This window comes from Stegastes partitus, unplaced genomic scaffold (assembly GCF_000690725.1).
Source record: "Stegastes partitus isolate 25-593 unplaced genomic scaffold, Stegastes_partitus-1.0.2 Scaffold1285, whole genome shotgun sequence".
Taxonomy (NCBI): Eukaryota; Metazoa; Chordata; class Actinopteri; family Pomacentridae; genus Stegastes; species Stegastes partitus.
This window is the reverse complement of record NW_007579016.1, coordinates 72,831-96,367: the sequence shown is the minus strand read 5'-3', so window position 1 is coordinate 96,367 and position 23,537 is coordinate 72,831. Positions and strand designations below refer to the sequence as shown.

The window sequence follows — 23,537 nt, the reverse complement described above, 5'->3', positions numbered from 1 at the left end:
CATCTACCAACTTAAAATACTGGAACAAAAAATAAAACTGAAAAATAAATAAACAAGCTGACATAAAGTCTGGTTGTATATGATAAAGGAAGTTCAGCAAGTTGATGAGTATCTGTCCTGCAGGGACCAGCAGCATCCTGGCGGGGGCGCTGTTGGCTGCAGTCTACAGATGCACTGGTCGGACCTACGACACGGACTCCCTGATCCATGCAGTGCTGTACCTGGAGCAGATACTCACCACAGGTGTGTTGTCATGGTTACCATGAAGTGGGTGTGGTCTACTCATCATGACTCCTCCTTTCCTTTCTTACGTACTCTTCCTCCCACTCCTCTTCCAGGTGGAGGGTGGCAGGATCAGGTCGGAGGCCTGGTGGGTGGAGTCAAGGTGGGTCGTTCCAGAGCGTCTCTGCCCCTGCAGGTGGAGGTGGAGCGTCTCCACCTTTCACAGGAGTTCCTGGTTTCTCTAGAGCAGCACCTCCTGCTGGTTTACACCGGCAAAACCCGGCTGGCTCGAAACCTGCTGCAGGTCGGTACTTTGAAACCTGCAGGTCAAACAAAATGTACCACTGAAATTTTCTGTTTTGTTCAAGTGCTAGCACTGCGTCATTTTGTTCGTTTAATCCTCTGAATCCCAAAACCCTCTTGTGTTTGAAAAACATACTATCTGCAAAAAAATCTCCAAAATTAGAATATTTTTAGAGACAGAACTACAAAAACCAAGAGAATTTTTCACCTTTTACACAATCCTTGAACTAATCATTTTAGATCTGCTGCTGCTTTGTCCCAAAATGTAAGAAAATCTAAGCTTAGAATTGTGCATTTTCATTAGAATCACTTTATTCCATGTCACAAATGGAAGTTTAGTAGTTGACAAAAAACAAGTCACATGCTTGAACCAGATTCTGTAAAAAACAAAAAAATCTGTACTACTTATTGCAACTGTAAAGCCATTTATGACTCAGCTGTGACCAACAGTCGTGACAAAAAAAAACAGACCACAAATTACACAAGTATAAAAATAAAATAAAATGAAAATGTAGGCCGTAATATATCTAGAATATGTAGAGTCACAATTCTGCCGACACTTGGAAAAATGGTGTACTGATTCCAGGTTTTTCTGTTTGTTTTTTTGTCAATTAAATTCAATAAATTCTTTTTATGATTGATAGCATTAAAACTTTGTTATACTACACAGAATAAATGTCTCAGTTCTCTCTTATTCTAGTCATGGTTGTTTTGTTTTCATAGAGTTGCAGGACTTTATATTGCAATGAAAAATGAGCCAACTGTGAGGAGAAATATGACAGGAGCAAAAAACAATTCCCATCGAGTTGAGAGGTTTAAATCTAGACCTGCCACAAGTCCGACCTCTTTGTGTAGAGCTGCATAGGAACGGAAAGGTTTTGTTCTCTTCCTGTGAAAACATAATGAGGCACTTCAGCGATTGTTTTATTTAGCGCTTGTGTTTCTGTATTTAGCGCTTGTGTTTTTGTATTTAACAAACAACCTAGTCGACTGTATTCAGAATTAAAAATGCATGGCCCTGCTTTCTCACTGTGCTGCTTCTGGAGCTGGAGATGACGGTGCTGCTGGTTTTGTCTGTAGGATGTGGTTCGCAGCTGGTACAGCCGGCTGCCCTCGATGGTCCAGAACGCCCAGCAACTGGTGTCCAACTCTGAGGAGAGCGCCAGAGCCTGTTCAGACGGTGAGGCGGTTCACCACATCAGAGTCTTTACTGGAAAACCTGCAGCACACAGTCAGATGGATGCTGTGGAGTCGGGTTCAAATGCAAAAAACAAACAGGCTAACATGCTGGAACCAAGCAAACATTGTAAAATGACTTTAACACACTGAAACAAAGTTAGTGTCAGTCTATATGTTTATCATCAATCGTTGAACTCAAACCACACACAGTTTATGAATTGGTACACAATTTCAATGAGATGAAAAGCAGCCCACAGTCTTGACACATGAGGACACACTGCACATGCCCAGATTAGTCTTTGTTTTTATGGCTTCAGCAAAGACATAGTCCAACATGTAGCCCTGGAAAAACAGGTTAAATGTAACACGTTAATCACTGATCTGTGGAGGAGCTACTATGTGGATTCTGTTACCTTTAGACAGAAACAGGCGAGCTATTTCCCCCTTATTCCTGGACTATAGTCTTTATGCTAAGCTAAGCTAGCAGTTTCCCTTTGTTTCCAGTCTTTCTGCCAAGCTAAGCCAACTGTTTCCTCTAGTTTTTAGTCTTTATGCTATGCTAACTGTTTCCCCCTTTTCCAGTCCTTAAGATAGACTAAGTTAGCTAATTTCCAATCTTTATGTTGAGGTAAGCTAGCTACTTACCCTCTGTTCCAGTTTTTATGCTACACTTAGCTAGTTGTTTCCAGTCTGTATGCTAAGTTAAGCTGGCTGTTTCCTCTTGTTTTCAGTCTTTATGCTAAGCTAAGCCAGCAGTTTCCCTTTGTTTCCATTCTTTCTGCCAAGCTAAGCCAACTGTTTCCTCTAGTTTTTAGTCTTTGTGCTATGCTAACTGTTTCCCCCTTTTCCAGTCCTTAAGATAGGCTAAGTTAGCTAATTTCCAATCTTTATGTTGTTGTTTCCCTGCATTTTCAGTCTTGTGCGAAGGTAAGCTAACTGTCTCCTCCTGTTGTCAGTCTTTATGCTAAGCTAACAATTTTCCTGTTTTCAGTCTTTAACCTCAGCTTAAAGTTTCCCCATTTCCTGTCTTTATGCTAAGCTAAGCTAGCTGCTTCTTCTTTATGCGAAGCTAAACTCCGTTTTCAGTTTTTATGTTGAGCTAAGATTGCTGTTTATTTCATACTTTCCTCAGTTTTAAGTCTTGTTAGATTTAAATCCTGCTGTATTACAGTCAGTATGTTAAACTCTGAGCTGCTGTTTTAACTAGCACCAGGTTAGCAGCTGTAGCTCATTAATTCTTTTCTATTTGTCCTTCCTCCATATCCAGGTTCTCTGTCCAGACTGGGTCAGTGTTTGGACCGTTCATGGCAGCAGAAGAAGCTGATGGCTCCTGGCTGTGAGCCGGCCTCGGTGAGGGCCATGATGGAGGCCCTGAGGCCCCTGGTTCTGGGTCAGAGCCTGGCCGGGGCCGGAGGAGGAGGCTTCCTCTACCTGCTGACCCGGGAGCCTCGACAGCAGGAGGCAGTGCTGCAGGTCCTCAACAACACACCGGTAAGAACCAGGACAGGTCGGGTCAGAGGTCAGCTTTAGCTATGAGATAATGAAGACCAACATTTTAATTACATGTAGCATCAAAATACAAAAAAATGTTTAAAATACAACACAAAATGCAGAAAAACACAACATAAAAATACAAAAATACGTAGCAACAATATAAGCAGACATGCAGCAGAACAGGAAAATGCAGTTTTGTGTTATATTTATACAGTTCTAGGCATTTACAGTGTTTTAATTATGACAAACATTTAACAATGTTAAAAGATCGTGACTTAAATATGTTGAGGCAACCGTCATGTCAAAGATTTTACTTCAGGAAGATGCTCCACAATGCATCTTCACAAACTCGGGTTTTTTGCAGAGGAGGGACCTTTAAACAACCACCTGAGGGGACAAATGTGCATTTTGTTCAGTTATAAATAACAATAACTAGTAACTGTGCATGCTTTTTGTCATCAGAGACATTCTTTCTGATTGTCACCTATTATAACTTTTCTAATCTTTGTTTGAAATGGATTTTCTGTCACAAACTGAACTTGTTTCAGGGTCTGGGAGACTTCAGTGTTCACTCAGTGGAGGTGGACATGGACGGGATCACAGCTTTGCCACCTTAACAGAAGAATAAGAGACGTTTATGAAGTTAAATTATGTAAATCGATGAGTTGTGATTGTTTGAATCCAGATGACTGACCAGTAGTGATTATTGAACGGTGCATTGCACTTTAAAATCTCTCCCAATGAGGATAAGCCTAATTTTCTCATGAGGTAAAAGAACATTTGCAAACACTTGTGAGGGTTGATCAGTGTTATTTTAAATATTAGTTATTGATACCAACTGTAGAGCTGGTGACAGCAGTGATTCTGTAAAAATGTTCTTTTGATTTAACATCCAGAGGTGATTTCTCTTTTTTTTGTATTTTATTGATTTAGTATTAATGTGTAAATTAACAGAATGAATCCTCAAAGAGCTTATTGTTTTTGAGCATTTATGTTTCTGATAATAAACAGAATTCCTGCCAAAGAAACTTCTTAGCAGCCTCTAAATACTTTTGAGGCCCTAAACTTGAGACTCTGTGTGTTAAAGGACCTCCTGCTCAAATTACAGCTGAGACTCAGTTTTCAAGATTATTTTTTGAGTGTTTTATGTGTTTATTTGACAGCAGCAGTGGAGGGACAGACAGGAGAAGCAGGGAAAGAAAACAGAATGAAATAGAGCAAATGATGGGACCAGCGGAGACTCACTGCTCAGGAGATTCATGTGGTACGTTTCCTCATCTTTTAGCTCTCTGGCTGCCTAACGCTGGGCTTAACATCCATCCATCCATCATCTATACACCGCTTAATCCTCACTAGGGTCGTGGGGGGCTGGAGTCTATCCCAGCTGACTCAGGGTGAAGGCAGGTTCACCTGGACAGGTCACCAGTCTATCACAGGGCTACACTGAGAGACAGACAACCAAGCACACTCACATTCACACCTACGGACAATTTAGAATCACCAATTAACCTCAACATGTTTTTGGACTTTGTGGGAGGAAGCTGGAGAACCCGGAGAGAACCCACGCTGCACGGGGAGAACATGCAAACTGGGCTTAACATGTTATCCATAATTATATTTCAAACTGTTGAAGCTCAGAAACGCAGAACAAGAATTATCTAACTGATTTCTTTCAAACTAATCACAGGAACTTTCTGGACAAAAGCAACACTTAATAAAAAAGTTCCTGCACACTGTAAATATTTCAGACAAATTTAATAAAGCAGTGTGATAGTATTTCTATTTTTAAATGAACGTAGAATATGATCCCTCTTGATGATTGTTGTTGATAAAGTATAGAATGTAGTAAGTAATAGTTGTGGTTATTCTGACATTTATGTCTGTATGACTTTTTATGTTCACGGTTTTTATTTGAAGGGTATATTGTCAAATTAATGACAAGTTACTTTGCCTAAAATTAAACCCAGATAAAACTATAGATATTGTGATTATAGATAGCAGCAATTCATATAAGTGACAACAAATTGTTATCCATACATCCATAAAAGCAGCCGTACTAGATTAAAATATTTAAAATAAGAATTTAATGCACCTGCTAACTTTAAAGCAGACGCCGCTAATAAAACACAAAATAAAACTGAACCAATATTTAGTTTTTTTCATTTTAAGTTTCCAAATCATAATATTTCCACTGTTGTCCATTTATTAACTGATTAATAAATTAATCAATTTAGGGTTAACAAATCACGCAAACCAGCTGTTATTCAACCTGATGAGAGTAAAAATTGGAGAAAAAACATGAAGTCCCTGAAATGGGATGTTTCTTGAGTCTTTGTTTTATAAAAAGGATATTTTAAAAGAGCTACACATTATGAAGTGAGCTTCAGAGTGTTTCTATTATGTTTATACGGTCATAGATACCTTTGTTTAAAAGAGACAAATAACAAAGTACTATTTAAGGATTTGTATGGTAATGTGAAGTGATTTTTCTGTCCTTCTTAACTGTAAATAAATAAAGCATAACATGTGGGTGGATACAGAGATGAAGGTTAGACCTGTAAAGAATAACTGCTCTTTGTTTTATAATATAAGTTTATTTTCATGTTAGTAGAGAAGAAAAAGCAACATTTTTAACAAATATCTTAAGTTTAAAGCACAGTTTCTGCAACATTTAATTAATTTTGACAATTTATTCAACATAAAATGATCAAAATTGTGACAAATGTCTACAAAATGTTGCTTGGTATCACTAATTTCTTGGTCTGATGATCTGCAGCCACAGAAAAACACAAAAGTGCAGTAAATACTATGACACAGACAGGTACAACAGAATATTTTTCTCTCCTTTGTAATGAGTTTTAAGGCTTTTATAAACAAATATGTTTATTTGTCAATTATCAAAATTACAATCAGCGCATGGATTATTTCCTACGTAACTCCTGGAGTCACAGCCAGGACACAATAAGAAGTGATCAATACTTTGTGGCACATAATATGAGTAAGAGGCAGCTTCACTGAGGCTGAAAATAAAGATGGACGACAGGACGCGGCACACAAGACAAAGTAAATGTCTCAGAAATCGATCTGCCATCTGGTTCTGGTTCTGGTGATTTACAGCCACAGTGTGCTGTAAAGACTGAGGTCCATCCTCATAAACAACTGTTGGTCCAAACGCATCCGACTATAAAACACGTCTTCAGTCTCACTTCCCGGCGACCACAGACAGCTGGTCTCTGATGCGTCCCAGTCCGTCCAGTATGGTGTCCAGAGACTCCCTGCTCAGCTCCACCGTCACCGCGGAAACCGACTCAGAGCCCGCTGACGGACACGGATCCTCCATCTGAAAACAAGTGAAGATCAGGTCATTAGAAATAATCAGTAATTATCGATATGTGATCAGATTCTCAGCTGTATCACCCACCTTGAGCTGAACCAGGCAGGTCGGCACCGACATCCGGCTGACTGAGTCTGAGCTGGTCACCAGGTCCACTCTCCAGTTCAGGTCCTTCAGCTGAGGCAGGGAGACTGAACACAAGCAAACAAATACAAACTGATTGTAGCTGAAAGTTACAACTCAACAACAAATTGTAATTTTTTGTAATTTAACTGTGTGAAGCAGTACTTTGTAGTACACAGTATCACTTCATTACGGTCACTGTAAACCCAGCCTTCCCTCTAAGATTTCATCGTTTACACTTTTTGTCCCCATAACATGAGCAATATATGAGCAAACACACATGCAGGCTGTAAGTTTAATGACTATCTCTGTGGGGACATTTAGTGAAACTCAGTCTGAACCCTCCAACGCTGGTCCTCACAGAGATAGACAAACAGCACGAGTACACAGCAGGAGAATAACTTAATATTAGATGATGATGTGAAGTCGACTCACCCTGATCGCTCACAGCTTCTGTCCGCCATGTTGGACTGAAAAACAGCAGAGAGACGTGATAATGATGTCATTACAGCCAGCAGTTACATCACACTGCAGCAACCAATCGTCATCTCTCCTGATATAAAGTAATATAATCATCTGACAGCTAAGTGACGTTGTGCAGAGGTTGCATTCACTGTTGCTGTAAACTGTGTGCAGCTCCTTATTTCAGCAGTAAAGGTTCTATCTAGATGAAGGTTTCTGTGGAGCTGACCTGTTCTCCAGCAGGATCTTGGTGATGAGGTTCTTCAGACTCGAGTGGAAGGACTCGGGGAACACGGCGAGGATCTGCTCTGGAGAGCTGAGGTTGTAGAAGAGGACGTGATGGGACAGAACGTGGAGGGACTGGATCAGCTGGAGGACAGAGACACGGACCAGGGTCAGGCTGGAGACAACTACAGACTGGTTAAAGTCCAGAGTCAAGACCAACCAGTTCTGAGTCAAGACCAGCAAGTCCAGATCAGTCAGTGCCGGAAACTTTTTTGGGTTTTTTTTGTTCACAGACACAAAGAAAGTCGAGTTCCCACAGTGTGACCTTTTACACAATACCAGTGATAGTGCTGCCTGGCTAGCGTTATGTGTGCAGCCTGGTTAGCGTTATGTGTACAGCCTGGTTAGTGTTATGGGTACAGCCTGGTTAGTGTTATGGGTACAGCCTGGTTAGCGTTACCTGTGCAGCCTGGGCAGCAGGGATGCTGAGAGTGGCTGCAGTGCTCTCAGTCAGCAGGCGACTCGGACCTTTGTGACTCTGAACACAAACGTCTCTGACAACATCTTTGGACGGAGCCTCAAGAAACAAAAACAGCTCACAGTCAACAACAACAACATCAGGACACTGTGGTCATGTGACCATCTGAGAACGCCACTGCTGTTTAAAAGCTTCTCAGATGTGTGAAAATGGGGTTGATGAGAAGAATTAGAGAAGAAAAACATGGAACTATGCTAAATTAAAGACATATGATGCCCTAAAAATACATAAAAGTCAAACCTAAAGTAGACATAATGATAATATACACTTTTATGAAACACAACACACAAGAATAATGGTTTTATAAGTAGTTTCCTCTATTTTAACCTCGCTCTTCAAATCAAATCTGACCAACAATTGAGAGTATTACACTTATAGCTCATTTACATTTTTTATAGATGTATTATTATTGTCATTCTTTACATTATTAGCACAGAGCCTTTATAATGAATTACCTTATTTCTATAATAATAACTAAAAAAAAAAACACATTTTAAGAATCTCTAAAATCTGACATTTTTTTAAATTCGCTTATTAAGTTGTTTTTTTTTTTTTTTTTTAGTTATTTTTTAAATTTACCTGAATGATAAACTAATGCACAACATGGCCAGTATTTGCCAACATGATTTGGTATTAAAGGGGTTTTATTGCCCCAGATTTAATCTTTTTGGGGGATTACAATAGAATGCAAGGTTTCATTATATCTTAAATTATTATATTAATATTACTATGGCCAGTGTTAAGATAAAATTAGATTATGTGGTTAAATGATCTGCTAAGACTTGTTTTTTCGTCAATAGCAGTTCTTATTTTTGTCTTTTTTATTCAGACTAACTTCATTTTCATCCGTATCTCCTCCAACTACAGACGCAACCTCCAGTTTTTCCATAAAAATCCAGTTTTGAGTTAAAACAACGAACCTACACTGAATGAGAAACACACTGTTGCTAGCAGGCTAAAGCAAACTCCTCACTAACGTTAATATTTCAGTGTTTTTTCTGACAACAAGTAAAAACTAGCAAATACAGTTTGAGTCTAAAACCTGAGAGTTTTTTAAAACGTTAAAATGAAGCAGAAATACCTTCAAGAGAAGCTGCAAGTTGTTAAAATCTTCGCTGGAGACAGCAGCAGCCATGTTGACATGTGACGTTAACCTGCGACGAGTCATGTGACAGAAAGATGCCGCTATGGCTCCTGGGAAATGAAGTACAACCGGAAAACAACACATGGCAAACATAAAACCCGATTAAACTTTATTAAAACGGGAAAAATATAAAGGATTCTTGTGAAAATGAGACATATTTTATTGTGTTTCACTTAGAAAAACATGTGAGTCATAATAAAATTTTATATATAAAAATAGAGGGAGCATAATAGGAAAAGATGACAAATATAAAAATGTTGTTGAGAATAAAACAGCAAAGGAGGGGAAATACTAAATAAGTGTAACAACATACAAAATCTAAATAAATAAACAAATAAATAAAATAACACCTTACAGGTTTAAATTAGTCATTCAGCTTTGGCTGCATTTTTTACCCTGTGTACCCTCATAAATCCAACTTATTTAACAACACATAAAAGCAGTAGGGGGAAATACACAATGTCTAACACAGAAATGTGTAAAAAAAAAAAAAAAAAAAAGTCATTACATCTGTAATAATAAACCAAACAATACGATTTTTGGACAATAAAGCAGCTTTAGTACCAAATAATGTCATAAAATACTGGGTATGTAATGCAGCAATTCATGATTTAAGTAAGTAAAAATATGACTTTAAAGTCTAATACAAAGTCAGATTTTTTTAAAATTGATTTTTAAAATTTAGTTAGTTTTAGAGCAATAATTATAATAAGCCTTGTTATAATATTGGCTGCATGTTAATATATCATGTAAAATAAAAACAATATTAACTTATATGTAATAAATAATAATAAAAACATTCATGTGATGAAAAATAAATAAGTGAGATATTATAATAAACTTAATATTGCGATTGCAGACTCTGTAATAAACCGGAAGCCTGTGATAATGGACGTAGTAGTAATAATAATAATATTTATTAAAGGCAGTGCTGAACTGACGGGAGACGACCAGCAGCAGCTCCTGGAGGTGGGGGCGGCTCGTCGCAGTTACTCTCTGCGGGGGACGGAGCGCCTCAGACGGGATGGAGGCTGTCGGTAGCCGGCGGCAGCTCCGCTGATCTCCGGCCGGCCGCTGCGGTGAACATGTCGGTGTCCGGGATGAAGAAGCAGCTACACAAAGCGAGCCAGGTGAGCGGGCCGGGCCGAGCAGAGCCGAGCAGAGCCGGGCTACGGCGGTGTTTGTGTGATGAGGTGTTCCGGGGATAAGACTAATATCTGGAGGATCTGGGCTTCAGGGTGTCCTCTGGTTTCACTGCGACACTCGGCCTGCAGCTGCTCCCAGGATCGATCCGTCCGATCAGGAACACTTTAACCAGCACTGACTGTAAATCTGATGATTTTATCTGCACAGATGTTCTCCTGCATTAATCCTCCGTGTGTAGGTGTGATCAGCTGTTTACTGCTGATTCTACAATCACTGCAGTACTGCAGACTGTTTACAGTATCCTATAACCTTATTGTTGCTGTTACTAAAGGTGCTTTAGTTGCTGTACTACCAGTGGTGCTCTGATACTGTGAGTAAAAGTAGAAATACCACAATGTTACTACAAGTAAAAGTCCTGCATTCAAAGTCATTAGTGTATTTGAGTGCTGGAGTCCAAGGTTCTTATACTTCTAATCTACAACAGTTCAGAGGGAGCGACTGTACTTCTACTGCTTTTATTTTACAGCTTACGTTACTTTACAATTTGAGATTTTTACACTCATAACACATAAAGAGCTTCTGAAATATGAAACACAAGTTGACATTATCTACGCTGAAAAAAATGAAAAAAATACATTAAAAACAGTGGAATATTGTAATGTCCAAAAACTGTAAGAACTCGTGAAAATAATGGCAAATATCTGTAAAGCAATTATGTTTTTAGTGAACTTAAATACAGTAAAATGGTGTAATTTTTATGGTCACACGTTCAGTAAATGTTTTTCATGCAGATATTATGTACAGTTCTAAAAATATTTTACAGTTAACGTGTAAATTCATTTTTTTTCTTTGATTTTACTAGATATTATCTGTAATTTAACAAAACAGGGAAAATGTGTAAAATAATAGTTTAATTTTTTTAAAATTATTCTGTTATCTTTCCTCTTCCAATTATCACGCCACAGATTTATCTTCTGTCATTATATATATCTGGATATAAAGCAGTTCAAACCTGCAGCAGCTCCAACATTAACCTGCTGCTGACACTGATGATTCACTATTAATAATATATAATAATATATCAGTCAGAGGAATCAAACAAGCACTTACTGTAATTCTTTAACTACATTTAGCTGCTGTGTACTTTTACTTAACTAGGATTTTTCATGCAGTAAAGGGTAATTTTTAGTTTGTTGTGGGGGTTTTTCTGCAAGATACAGACTTAATCTGAGAGCATTTGCATTTCTAAAGAGACTCTTTCATTTCCACACTTATTTTTGATGTCATATAAAGATTCTGTGCTGTTGTGATGCTTTATTTCATTGGTTATGAGGATGAACTACTTTCTGCAGTTATTATTGGTTTTCCCTGGTGTGTGTGTGTGTATGTTTGGGTATGTTAAAAATAATTTTAAAATATGTCAGAATCTAGATTATGCCTCTTCTAGTCATGCTAAAGTAGGATATTAGAATGTTTTTGTCAGCGCACTAACAGTATGTGTCGGTTCTCTGTTGCTGCAGCTGCTGAACGAGCGGCTGATGGGAGCTGAAGGGACGAAGCTGGATGAAGATTTCCTGAAGATGGAAAAGGTAAACGTTTGAACACGAGACATGAAAACTTAAGCTAGATCAGGGCCGACACTCACTTGTTCCTCTGTGTGTCCATCAGAGCGTCACAGCGATTCACATCCTGCTGGCCGAGCTGCTGTCCAAAACCACCGAGTTCCTGCAGCCAAACCCAGGTATCCAACACACAGCTGCATCACAGCTGTTCACAGGGCAGAGGGGGAGTCTGAACCAGCACAAAGAGGCTAAAAGGTCAACAAAGAGGCACAATTACTGGACAAATAGTTCTCCAAGTTATACACCTGATGAGTCATTTTAGCAACAATTTTAACAGTTTTTTGAAATGTATTTGAAGCAAAAATGCCAGAAATTCTCCGAAGCGGCTTCTCAGGTGTGACTCTTTGCTGGTTTCTCAGTTTTATTTGACAGTAAACTCAAAAATGGAAGGTTTTCCAACAGTTTTTCCAACAAAAAAAAGACATTTGAATGCTTAAGTGTAGATTTAGTTTGAGCACTTTCCTGCATTCTGGTGACTTTTCATGCAGAGATGAATTTATGTAAAGGAAAGCACTGTAACTGCCTCCTGCGTGTCTTTGTGTCTGTGCAGCGTATCGAGCCAAACTGAGCATGCTCAACACCATGTCCAGGATCCGAGGGCAGGGCAGGGCGACGGGTTACCCGCAGACAGAGGGCATGCTGGGAGATTGTATGCTGCACTACGGCCAGGAGCTCGGAGTCGCTTCTGAATTCGGTACAGCGTCGATCCAAAGATCCTTCAGTTGTCCACTTAACACGCCTGTTTTATTTTGTCAGACTGGCAGCAGTTTAGCCAGAATGTAGGCGACTTTTGTCTGTTTAGCAGCGTCCAGAGAAGTTTTATTCCTGAGGTTTATAGACTGTCAACATCAGGGAGATCCTCTAAAGTTGTTGATTGATTCGAACAAAATTTGCTCAGTTTTTTTTGTATGGTGAAAGAAAGACTAGAAAAGTCTCATCAAACTTAAACTTTTGAAGCTCTACATTGTCCTCAGCTAATGTTTAGGTTTTATGTTTACGCAGAAGCATGACAGTTGATTTTGTTTCTCCTCTTTAACCCCCTGAACTCTGAGCAATTTCTTTGTGTCTTTTGCTCCCGTCACATTTTTACTCACTGTGGGTTCATTTTTCGCTGCAATATGAAGTCCTGCACTTCTGTGGAAACAGCATAACCAGGACTAGAAGGAGCGGAAACTCAGAAACGTCTTCTGAGCAGAACAACACAGTTAGAATGCCATAAAAAAAAAAATCTATTTCTTTGATTATTTGTTTTGCAAAAATGGGGATAAACTAGAATCAACATGCACAACTACAAAGTATCCTCAAGTGTTATCAATACTGGAAAACGAAAGGCTCCTTATACTATAGATCGGCTCTAGTAAGATGTTTCACCATCAGCTGAATGTTTCTTCCAACAACTTGCTCCTCTGTTCACTGTTTCTGAGTCATGTGGCATTTTTTTTATTGCTCCAATATGTTTGATTTTTCCTCTCAGTCTCTCTTGTTGTCTCCTCTCTGCTCTGTGGAAACACTGCCTGCACTTCATCTTCAAAACTCTTAGAATTTTTGTCACGTGACTGCTGATCACAGCTGAGTCAGTCGTGGCGTCTCAGTTGTGGAGAAGAGCACAGGATTTTTTTATTTTATTTTTATTTTTTTGCAGAGTTGATGTAAACGCGAATTCTTAAATGGGATGTGAGTGACTTTAATGAAAAATCACTGTTTTAGGTTTAGATTTCAAATTGCACATCACACGTGATTAATTAAAGGGCAGTCAGAAAGTTGGAAATCCGATTTTTCTTCCTGTTTTTACAGTTTCTAGCTGATTAATGGTGTCATTTTTGGGGTTCAGAGAGTTAAACCACAGTTGAAGCTTCTTTAAACAATCCATGAGCTCCAACAGTCAGCAGCAGAAACACATCAGTCACTTCTCTGTTTGGTGTTTTTGACTCTGTTGCCTCTTCTCCTGTTTTTCTTTGTTCGGTTCTCTGTCCTCCGTCCAGGCGGCGCTCTGGCTGGTGTCGGTGAAGCTCTGCAGCAGGTCGCTCAGGCCAGAGACTCTCTGGACGTCAGCGTCAAACGTACCTTCATCGACCCGATGCAGGAGCTGCACAACTCTGAACTGAAGGACATCAGGGTGAGACGAGTTCATCAGGACACAAGAAAACACAGAAATACACAACTGAGGCTTCTGTTTTAAAGGTTAAAAGTTTCACGTCTTCCGGTTTATAATGAAACAGGTTCAGATTATTAGCAGACACACGTTTGTGGTTTTGAGTGAAAAATCTCAACAACTTTGGATGGACTGTGATGAAATGTTGTTCAGACGTCTTTCATGTTTCACTCAGGATGAAATCTAATAACTTTTCATCACGTCTGTGTTTTAATTAGAGGTTAATTGATTTTTTAGGGAACCTCATTATCAGATCTGATATTAAGCTTTTTATTTTTTTCAGATTTTTGACAGTATTATTATTATTATTATTATTATTATTATTATTATAATATTGTTGGAGTTTTTGTTTTTCTGAGATTTTAATTTTTACTGAAATATATAAATAATAATCAGTGTCAGTAAGTTCAGCTCCATAAAGTTGCTGTTGTGGCTGCAGATTCTTTTTGTGCAACATTTAGCTAAGAAGAAATGTTTGAGAACAAAAACATCTCATCCTTTTGGTCCAACAAGTCTAAAAACAATTCTAATTTAGTCAAGATGAGCAGTCATCATGTCCATTTTTTTCCGTTTGTTTCCTCAGTACCAGCTGAAGAAGGTAAACGGCCGTCGGCTGGATTTCGACTACAAGCGGCGGCGAAGAGGGAAAGTTCCCACAGAAGAGCTCCGGCAGGCCTGGGACAAGTTCATCACCTCCAAAGAGCTGGCGGAGAGGAGCATGTTCACCCTGCTGCAGAACGACGTGAGTTCCAACCCCAGAACCAGACTGAAGGAACTGATTGGATGGATGTGATTCTAGTGTTACAACAGTTTAACTCTGAATCTGGGTTATTCTGTCTCAAATCATCAGGACCTTCTGCTCAACCATCTCGGATTTGCTTGGATTTTTTTTTTGTCATACAAAACGGTGATGAAATTTTATCTTGATTCATCAAACACTTTCCAAGATGAAACTTTTTTGAAAACTGCCCGTCAGCCCACTTTCAGCAGCTTTTTGCTCACATTGAAATTAAGGCTATTTAGACGTCAGTATCTCAGGAACTCTCAAACATAAAAACCTGAACTTTTCTGTTATTTCTCATCATGACATTGATTCATAGTCTGCAATACTGTACTACTAAGTATTAGAGTATTATTAAACAGTGGGTCAACTTACAAACTTTATAAAAGGCACATTATCTCAGACAGTATTTGATATATTGTAAAGTTTCACAAATATCTTTATAAATATCCACATTTTATGCTATAAAATATTGAGGCAAACCAGAGACGGTCGAGCAGAAATTGTTCTATAAATTTGTGTTTCCTCCTGCAGATGGATCAGCTCGGTCGTCTGGCCACTCTGGTCGCCGCGCTGCTCGACTTCCACCGCAGCGCTCACCGCATCCTGCAGGGTCTCCATGGCAACATGCAGGCCAGGTGAGGTTCATCCCACTCTGACATCCCTTTAAAACCACAGCGGTGGAATTTAACAAAGTACATTTACTCAACTAAAAACCATCTGTTGAGTCCAGCTTTTCATTCGTGTCTTCTAATTTCACTGTATTAATATTTATGCTATTATTCATGAATTCCTTTTGTGAGACTTCTGCATTTTCAGCTTTTGTTGTCAGATAGATGACTCTGTGGTTGAAAAAATGGAAAGATGCTACAATTAATACATAATTTAACAATAATTTCCTGCAAACAAGCATTTCTTACACTCAAAACAACAACATAGACTAAAAATGAAGAGTAAAAGCAGAATTTATCCATGATATGAACTGAGAGGTGTAGATGAGTTGACTTAGAATGACGCTTTTGTTGTTTTTTAATTACACTAAGAGATTATTGACTACTGTCTTTACACATTTGCAATGACAATAAAGAAATCGTATTGTATTTTCTACCGTTGCATTTATCTCTACATGTCCTTATGTCTATATGTTGTAAAACAGGCTGACGGCTGCCAGCAACAAACCGGAGCGACGGTTCCGACCCAAGAAGATCCGAGTCAGAAGCGACCACAGCAACAGCATTGGATTTTACCACCAGCCGTCTGCTGTTTCCTCAGGTCACACTCACATGCTGTTTAAATATCTTACTCTCATGTGTTGTAAATGTTATTCGGACTGTTGGTTGTTTGATTGTGTAAGATTTTAAACTTGTGTTTTCTTTGTATACTTGTGCAGGAGAGCAGTTCACAGTGTTACCGTCCAGACCCGGCAGCCCCATCTCCTGTTACGGTAAGAAAATAGATGTTTTCATCAAATATGATGTCATGTTGACATTTACAGAAGCAATACACAACTTTTTATACTTGTGACAACTTAAAATACAGTTTGATTTCCAAACCTCATCACTAGTCCAAATCCTAAAAGGTTTCCATGTCATCTGATTCAAAAGAATCTAATAAAAACTGTACAATTTACATAACTGTCATCAGATGTGTTGTACAACTGTGGTTTTTAGTTTTACAAGAGAAAAGATAAAGAGGAGTTACTGTCTGATAAAGAGCAGCCAAAACATAACAGATTCTGATTCACACAAAGGGACATTTTTACTTAGTTATGCTACTAGAGTGTATTTTTATCCACTGTTGATGCAAAACAGCAACTAACTATTGTTTTTTCAGTCATTAAATAATCATTTTGTCTTTAAAATGACAGAAAATAGTGAAACCTGCACACAGTGTCCACTTTCACAACTTAGAGGTTTTCACATGACCTAAATTGAGATTTATAGAAAAAAACTGTACAATTTACACTTTGTCAGATGTGTTTTTAAACTGTGTGCTGTGTTGTTTTATAAGAGAAAGACTAAAAAATAAAGAAGAGTTACCATTTGATAAAGAGCAGTTGAGCTTTTTTTACTTTGTTGTAGTACGAGAGGACATTTTTATTCTCTGTTGATGAAGAGCGGCAACTAACAAACATTTTTTCAATTGTTAATTAATCTTTTTGTCTATAAAATGGCAGAAAATAGCAAAGAACACACATAAAAGTGTCCAGTTTCACAATTTAAAGGTTTCCCCATGACCTGAATTAAGGTTTACAGACGATGTTTTTATCCACTGTTGATGGAGAGGCAACTTACAGTCGTTTTTTCAGCCACTAATTAATCGTTATGTGTATAAAATGAAAGAAAACAGTGATAACCACAAATGAAAGTGATTCTATTGACTAACTGGTATATGAGTAGCAGGATGCAGCAAATATTTGACATTTGTGATTAAAAAACATAATTTTATTATGAAAATAGTTGATGATTAACTTCCTTGTTGCAGCTCCAAACACTTTATAATAGTTTTTCTCTCGACAGCTTCCACTTTGACATCTGTCATGAACAAAACCTCTCTCTCACTCTCTCTCTGTGTCACGGTGTCTCTCGCCCAGCCGACAGCAAGCTGGTCCTGGATCAGCCTTGTTGCCGAGCGCTGTACTCCTTCCTGCCAAACCACGAGGGCGAGCTGGGCTTCAGCGAGGGCGACGTGATCGTGCTCACCGGCCGGGCCGACGCCAACTGGTACGAGGGCACGCTGGGCGGCCGCTCGGGCCTCTTCCCCGTCAGCTACGTGGACGTGCTGGTGCCTCTGCCGTTACCGTGACGACGCGTCAAACATCACACGGACAGTCGACGTTAGGAATGCGGGGAGCGCGGGAGAAAATATGCAAGTTCTCAGCTTCTTATTTGCACTTTTTCACAATCAGTCAAAGGAAAGGAAGGCCATAGTTTCTGCAGTGGAGCAGCGGTTCCCAAAGAGGGCGCCTCGAGGGAAATGTTTTCTTTCATCATAAAAACAAAAAATTATGAAATAGGGAAGTAGGAAGCTAAACGTCACTGCAACGAGACCTGTTCTATGGGTTTTTCAGGCCTCTATGCAGATGATGTGTTTCTGTTGCTTCATCAGGAAAACGGTGGGATGATTTCTGCAGGTTGGGAGTTAGCTGCTTCCCCAAGTGAAAGAGTTTAAGTATCTCAGGGTTTTGTGCAGAGTGAGGGTGAAATGGAACAAAAAATGGTGCAGCTCAGCAGGGATGAAGGTTGTTGTCATGAGCTTTGTGTAGTGATAACAGAATAATAAGTTTCTTCTGTTGGGAGGTTCAGGTCCACCTTAGACATGAAGTGGAGGCGCTTGTAGTCGAGCGGCTGCTGCTTCAAGAGGTGAGTTGAAGTGGTTTGGAGCGTCCATAATAACAATTATAATAACAATCTTTATTTATCGCACACTTTTTAACACCCAAGTTACAAAGTGCTTCACAAAACAACAAAATGAAGTCAGATAAAACACAGTTGGGTGTTAAGAAAAGCTAATGCAGTGTTAGAAAAGGTAAAAACACTTTTTAAACACATAAAAAAAAACATTCAAATGACATTAAAACTCAGATAAAATCAGGTCAGGATCTGATTAAAGTAGGTTTTAAGAAAAATGGTTTCTAGTTGTCAGGATTCTTCATGACAACTTTCACTGGAGCTTGTACAGGCATGTCCAACTTCCATCTTTTGTGGTGGTTTGTGCTCATTGAGGCACAAATCTTATGCCTTGTGATTTATTTTACCATTTTGGCAGACATCAGAGAAGCACAATGAAAGACTCTTGCAGCTCAGAAGAACAGACCTACAAACCAGAGAGGATGATAGTAATAACAATATAATATCTGCAGGAGTCTCCATAACACTCTCATTGTCCTTGGTTATCTTGGTTTAATTAATAGATAAACAGACTTGTTTTATTTTTTTAAACTTTGCTTCATTCTGTACGTTGCCTCCATTAAACCAGAGAAGCAACACATTGGGGGCTGGTCCAGGATTGTCTCAGTCATTTAGGGATCACAGTTTGTTAATGTCTCTTAGATTCTCTCAAAATCTGATGATTTTTCCTGCTTCCTGACACAACAACTTCAAGAACTGAGTGTTCACCTGCTGCTGATGACTATATCAAACCCACTGACCGGAGACATTGTAAGCAGATAGTCAGTGGTATTCACAATGAAAGATGAGGTCTGGTGCTTGTCGCGGCTCCAAAAATAGACCTTAGAAAGGATAGTAGTAAGGACAGGTTTACTTGGTGAAAACCTGGTAGGCAGACAAGGGAAAAGGGCAAAAACTCAGAGTCAAGTGAGGGACATGAGGGTTAAACAGGCAATAAACAAACTCTACTGGGATGGGAAACACCAACAAGCATTGGTAAGATGTACAAAGGCTGGTGTACAGTGGAAGATCTGGTAGGAGTGGACTTGTTTAGCATGAATGACTAAATGCCAAACCACAACAGCCTCTTTTAACCTGATTGAAAAGAACACAAATACATAACCTCCCAACTTCTTTGGAGCCTGCTGGTCCTTTACCTGCAGACTAGGGCTGCATGATATTGAAATTATTTGACATTGTGATATTTTGCTGTTCTGTGATTAATATTGCAATATGAAAAAGCCATTAGTTCATCTACTGGCTAAAATGTGTCTGCTTACAGACTTCAAATAAGCCATATTTGAAGTTGACAAAAGATAGACGAATGTCAACAGGCCGGTTTTGAAAGTCTTGATAGAACATGCCATGAAAGAATAATGTTTGGGAACCGCTGCTCTGAAGCTCCTTAGTTTCTGACCCGTGGGTATCTCAAGTTATACTTTAAAGGATGTTGTTGCTGATTTTCTTTATTTTTCTTACAGTCAACAAGCCACTCTGTTGTACTGCAGGTATGTTTCCTACATGGCACCAGTTCCATTCTTGTTTGTGAATGTAAACCATTTGCCATATTTTCACCAAAAACAGGATGAAACAGCTAGTTTACCATGATAACTGGAAACAGCCACCTTAACTTAGGATAAAGACTAGAAACAACGGTAAATGGCTAGTTTAGCTTAGCGTGAAGTATGAAGACTGGAAAGAGCGAGCTTAATGTAGTATAAAGATAAATAGGGGAAACAGATAGCTTTACTTAGTATGACGATGGGAAATGGAGCGATAGCTGGGTTAACTTAGCATACAGATAAACAAGAGTAGACAGCTAGCTTAGCATTAGGACTGGAAACAGCTAGGATAACATAACTTAGGATAAATCCTACAAACAAGGCTAAACATTTAGACTATCATGAAGACCGGAAATAGGGGGAAACAGCTAGCTTTCCTGCATAAAGATTGGCAACAACTAGCTTAACTTGGAATGAAGACTGGAAATGGAGCAACAGCTAGCTTCACTTAGCATGAAGACTGGAAACAGCTAGCTTAGCTTAACACAAACACTGTAAACAGGGAAACTGCTATCTTTGCATAGCATAAAGACTGGAAGCAGGGGAAACAGCTAGTTAGCTTAGCATGAAGACTTGAAATATTGTGATGGGAAAGTTTTCTACAAACCAGTGATTCACAAGGTGGCATCCTGATTCTATGTCTCCAGAATAGAACTGATACGAGAAGCAAAACTTTTCTAATGGAAATTCAAAATGCCTGCAGATACACAGATCACTTTCATACTTTCCAGAGTCGGGACATTTCCTAGAACGTGTTGACTGTAAGAAAAACCTAGAAAAAATATCCTTTAACACAGAGAAGAGAAGCTCCGTCAGTAAACACAACATTCTTACACTTTTTCCCTTTAAGCCTTTGAGCTACGTTTCCTTCACAAACAGCCTTTTACGTCACTGCACATTTACTCTTCAGTCTGAGACAAACTGCAGACTGCTGTGAACAGATAATTGCTGTATCTGAGTACATCAGCCACTGTAGTCTTTAATTCTGGGGTAAAATAGAGTAAAAATAGAGATTACAGTTGTGTGATGGATGGTTTGTCCACTGACACTCTGCATGTACTTTAAGCGAAGCTGTTGTAGGTTGTCGGTACTTTATCAGAAGCTTTATGAGACTCAGGTCAGGATGGTAAACAAATTGACAAAAAACGATACAGAAGTTAGAATTGGGTTTTTTGGAGTTTTGCTGTAGAGGTCATCAGTTTAAGTGCTGGGAAATTGTAAACTGAAAAGACAAGTGCTTGTTTTTACTCTAGATAGCTTTAACAGTATTTAGTATAATAAATACAGAGTCACTACAAAACAGCATTTAGACTGTTGTAAAATATATTTAAAGCGTAAACAAGCAGACATCAAACATGCTAAAAGCTCTATAAACACTGGAACATCTCTTGAAACAGGTTAAAGGTTATTGTGCACCAACACTGAGAATTCTGGGATCGTTTTGAAGGAAGACTTTGACATTTGGTGAAATCCTTTTCTTGCATTTTTCAATTTTCATTCATTTCACTCCATAAGAAAGCAGACCCTCACTGAGCACTTTTTAGGAACACAAATACGATCCAGGTCAATAGCTGTGCTGTTAATTATACATTTACAAAGTTTCTACAAGTCAGGAACAGGCAGCATAGCTTAGTATTGAAAATGGAAACAGGGGTAAAAACAGCTAGCTTAGCTTACCATAAAGTTTGGAGACAGGGTGTACCGCTAACATAGCTTAGTAAAGAAACTGGAGAAAGAAGAAAACAACTAGCTTAGCAGAAAGACTGGAAGCAGCTTGCAGCCGCTAGCTTAGCTTAGCACAAAGATGTGGAGTGGGGAAAATGGCTAACTTAACTTGGCATAAAGACTGCAAACAAGGGAAACAGCTAGCTTAGTTAAGAATGAAAATATGGAACAGAGGGAAACAGCTACCTTAACTTAGTATAGACACTGGAAACCATGGAAACAGCTTGCTTAGCATAGCATAAACACTTGAAACAAGGGATACAGCTAGCTGAACTTAGGTTAGAGATGGACAGGGAAAACAGCTAATGTGGTTTAGCATGAAAACTGGAAACAGGGTAATACAGCCAGCTTAGCTTTTATCTGTACAGCACCAAATCATAATGTAAGTCACCACATGTGTAAACATGCAAAGTTTATATTCACATGTTCAAGTTCAAGACCTTACTTTACTGAATTATACAGAGAACCCAAAGAAGTTTCCCTTTGAGCAAACACTGTTGAGAAACATTCAAACAATAAAACACTGAGCAGGTTTTACTGTAAGCAACAAAAGGTCTCTTTTCTAAAAATGTCAAACTGTTCCTTTAAATCTCAGAGCTCAGTGTGATGGAGACTGTTGGTTTGTGTTGACACCAGCCTGAGCTGAAGCTGCTGCTTTTGTTTTAGTTAGAAACACAGACTGTACATAAATTAGAGCACATACAATCAGCCTCAGTGTATTTCACAAAATGTCCCTTTAATAGACAGCTAGTTAAAAAATAAACCTGCAGTTAACACAGAATAGACCAGTGTAATTAATATTGACTGTTGTAGCTGACATAAGAAACCGTACTGTTGTGGATTTTCTGGTTTTACATGATAAATGAATCACTGCACATGAATGTAATAAAATAATAAAATGTGTATAGCTTAGCTTTTTCTTGTGAGGCTGAGAGGAAGCACAGACACAGTTTTATTCCTCTCATTCAGGGAAAAGTCCAGTCCGTCTGCAGAATGTTTCTACAGTATGTTTGGTGTTAAACTAAACAGACAGCTGGAAAATATTCCTAAATATCATCATTTGAATATCCACCATCACTGATGTTCCTCAGATTGATATTGTTTCAGTGAAAGACACTTTCTTTGAGGTAATAACAGAAGCTTTGTGCTGTTTGAAATAAACTCAGAGATGTATTAGATGTCTGATTATCTGCATGGTGACTGTTAAGCTGATTTTTAAGTCATTTTTGCAGCACTACAGAATCCTGTTATTCCTCTATGAACACAGATATTTGTTGTACAAACTCAGAATGTATTTCTGCAATAATTTCTTTGAGTAATAAATGTTCTTTCATGTCGAATTTTTAGCCTTCTTTGTTTTTATTTTTACATTTATTTATTTGTAAGTGGCAACCTATGGAACCGGCCTTTCAATAAAACAATTTTTGTGTTCCTATTTATTTATATCAATAAAGTAATGGAATACTTTACATTTATTATGACACAAAAAAAATAATAGGAACTGAATTATGTAATGTAATAAACAAAATCACGTAACATTTGTCGGTTTGTTATTCTGTGGTATGTTTTGCTGTTTGGTCTTCCTTACATTGAACAATCTGAATATTACCCTTCACTGATTTATTTTTGATGTTGAAATCCATAAAACACTGTGAAAACACAATATAGACGATATATGTTGAAAACCTGGACTATGTGGACCAAAGAAACACAAAATGATCTGTTTAAATACTGTGTTTAACCAGAAATCTGCCAACTATGAACTCTGTCTCACATCCATAAAACTACACGGACAGATCATTTATACAGATGTCACAAAGAAAAATATACCCAGCGTGTATGTACATGTTCATTTTCATCTATTTTATTGTTGATTATTGCAGCAGTACACAAATACATGTAATTGCACCTAAATTAGCAAGCAGTCAGTCTATCTCTTTGACTCTTAAAGACATAAAATAAACACAAAAAAATAATGAATATATAAATTTAAAAATAGGGATTAGCTTATTGTCGTTTTAATCATTTCGTTTAATGCAAAAATATACTATTTCCTGGTTATCAGTATATACTGTTGTTGTAGTAGCAGCCTCCGGCCGGCGTGTGTCGCTGCAGGCGGCGCTCGTCTCTGATCCG

At 38.5% G+C, this 23,537-nt stretch overlaps 3 protein-coding genes across 3 annotated transcripts in view; 2 read left to right on the top strand and 1 right to left on the bottom strand.

Moving 5' to 3' along the window:
- The window catches only part of fcsk (fucose kinase), a 17,632-nt gene extending 13,387 nt beyond the window's left edge, over nt 1-4,245 (top strand). Inside the window, exons 19-23 of the mRNA XM_008298124.1 lie at nt 118-243; nt 339-526; nt 1,606-1,705; nt 2,972-3,195; nt 3,747-4,245. Coding sequence (XP_008296346.1) covers nt 118-243; nt 339-526; nt 1,606-1,705; nt 2,972-3,195; nt 3,747-3,815 — 707 coding nt within the window. The 3' untranslated portion in view covers nt 3,816-4,245. The remainder of the gene's footprint in view (nt 1-117; nt 244-338; nt 527-1,605; nt 1,706-2,971; nt 3,196-3,746) is intronic.
- Nucleotides 4,246-5,772: 1,527 nt separating this feature from the next.
- On the bottom strand, nt 5,773-9,034 carry commd9 (COMM domain containing 9). The gene is made up of 6 exons (XM_008298123.1): nt 8,962-9,034; nt 7,803-7,919; nt 7,347-7,486; nt 7,091-7,125; nt 6,620-6,723; nt 5,773-6,538 (listed from the first exon to the last, which is right to left on the bottom strand). The coding sequence occupies exons 1-6, from the start codon at nt 9,013-9,015 to the stop codon at nt 6,401-6,403; spliced, it is 588 nt and encodes a 195-aa protein (XP_008296345.1). The 5' UTR covers nt 9,016-9,034; the 3' UTR covers nt 5,773-6,400.
- A 1,075-nt stretch (nt 9,035-10,109) lies between these two features.
- Nucleotides 10,110-17,530, top strand: sh3gl3b (SH3-domain GRB2-like 3b). The gene is made up of 10 exons (XM_008298122.1): nt 10,110-10,154; nt 11,691-11,759; nt 11,839-11,911; nt 12,343-12,486; nt 13,775-13,908; nt 14,528-14,686; nt 15,260-15,363; nt 15,882-15,997; nt 16,116-16,169; nt 17,319-17,530. Exons 1-10 carry the CDS (start codon nt 10,110-10,112, stop codon nt 17,528-17,530), a joined length of 1,110 nt encoding a protein of 369 aa, XP_008296344.1.
- Nucleotides 17,531-23,537: the final 6,007 nt, after the last annotated feature.

Bases quoted from the DNA above. Each gene is read 5' to 3' on its own strand.
- sh3gl3b (XM_008298122.1), top strand. From the start codon at position 10,110: ATGTCGGTGTCCGGGATGAAGAAGCAGCTACACAAAGCGAGCCAG. The intron at 10,155-11,690 runs GTGAGCGGGCCG...CTGTTGCTGCAG, and splicing joins AGCTACACAAAGCGAGCCAG to CTGCTGAACGAGCGGCTGAT. The intron at 12,487-13,774 runs GTACAGCGTCGA...TCCTCCGTCCAG, and splicing joins CGGAGTCGCTTCTGAATTCG to GCGGCGCTCTGGCTGGTGTC.
- commd9 (XM_008298123.1), bottom strand. From the start codon at position 9,015: ATGGCTGCTGCTGTCTCCAGCGAAGATTTTAACAACTTGCAGCTTCTC. The intron at 7,487-7,802 runs GTAACGCTAACC...TCTGTCCTCCAG, and splicing joins CTGCTGCCCAGGCTGCACAG to CTGATCCAGTCCCTCCACGT. The intron at 7,126-7,346 runs GTCAGCTCCACA...GCTGTTTTTCAG, and splicing joins AAGATCCTGCTGGAGAACAG to TCCAACATGGCGGACAGAAG.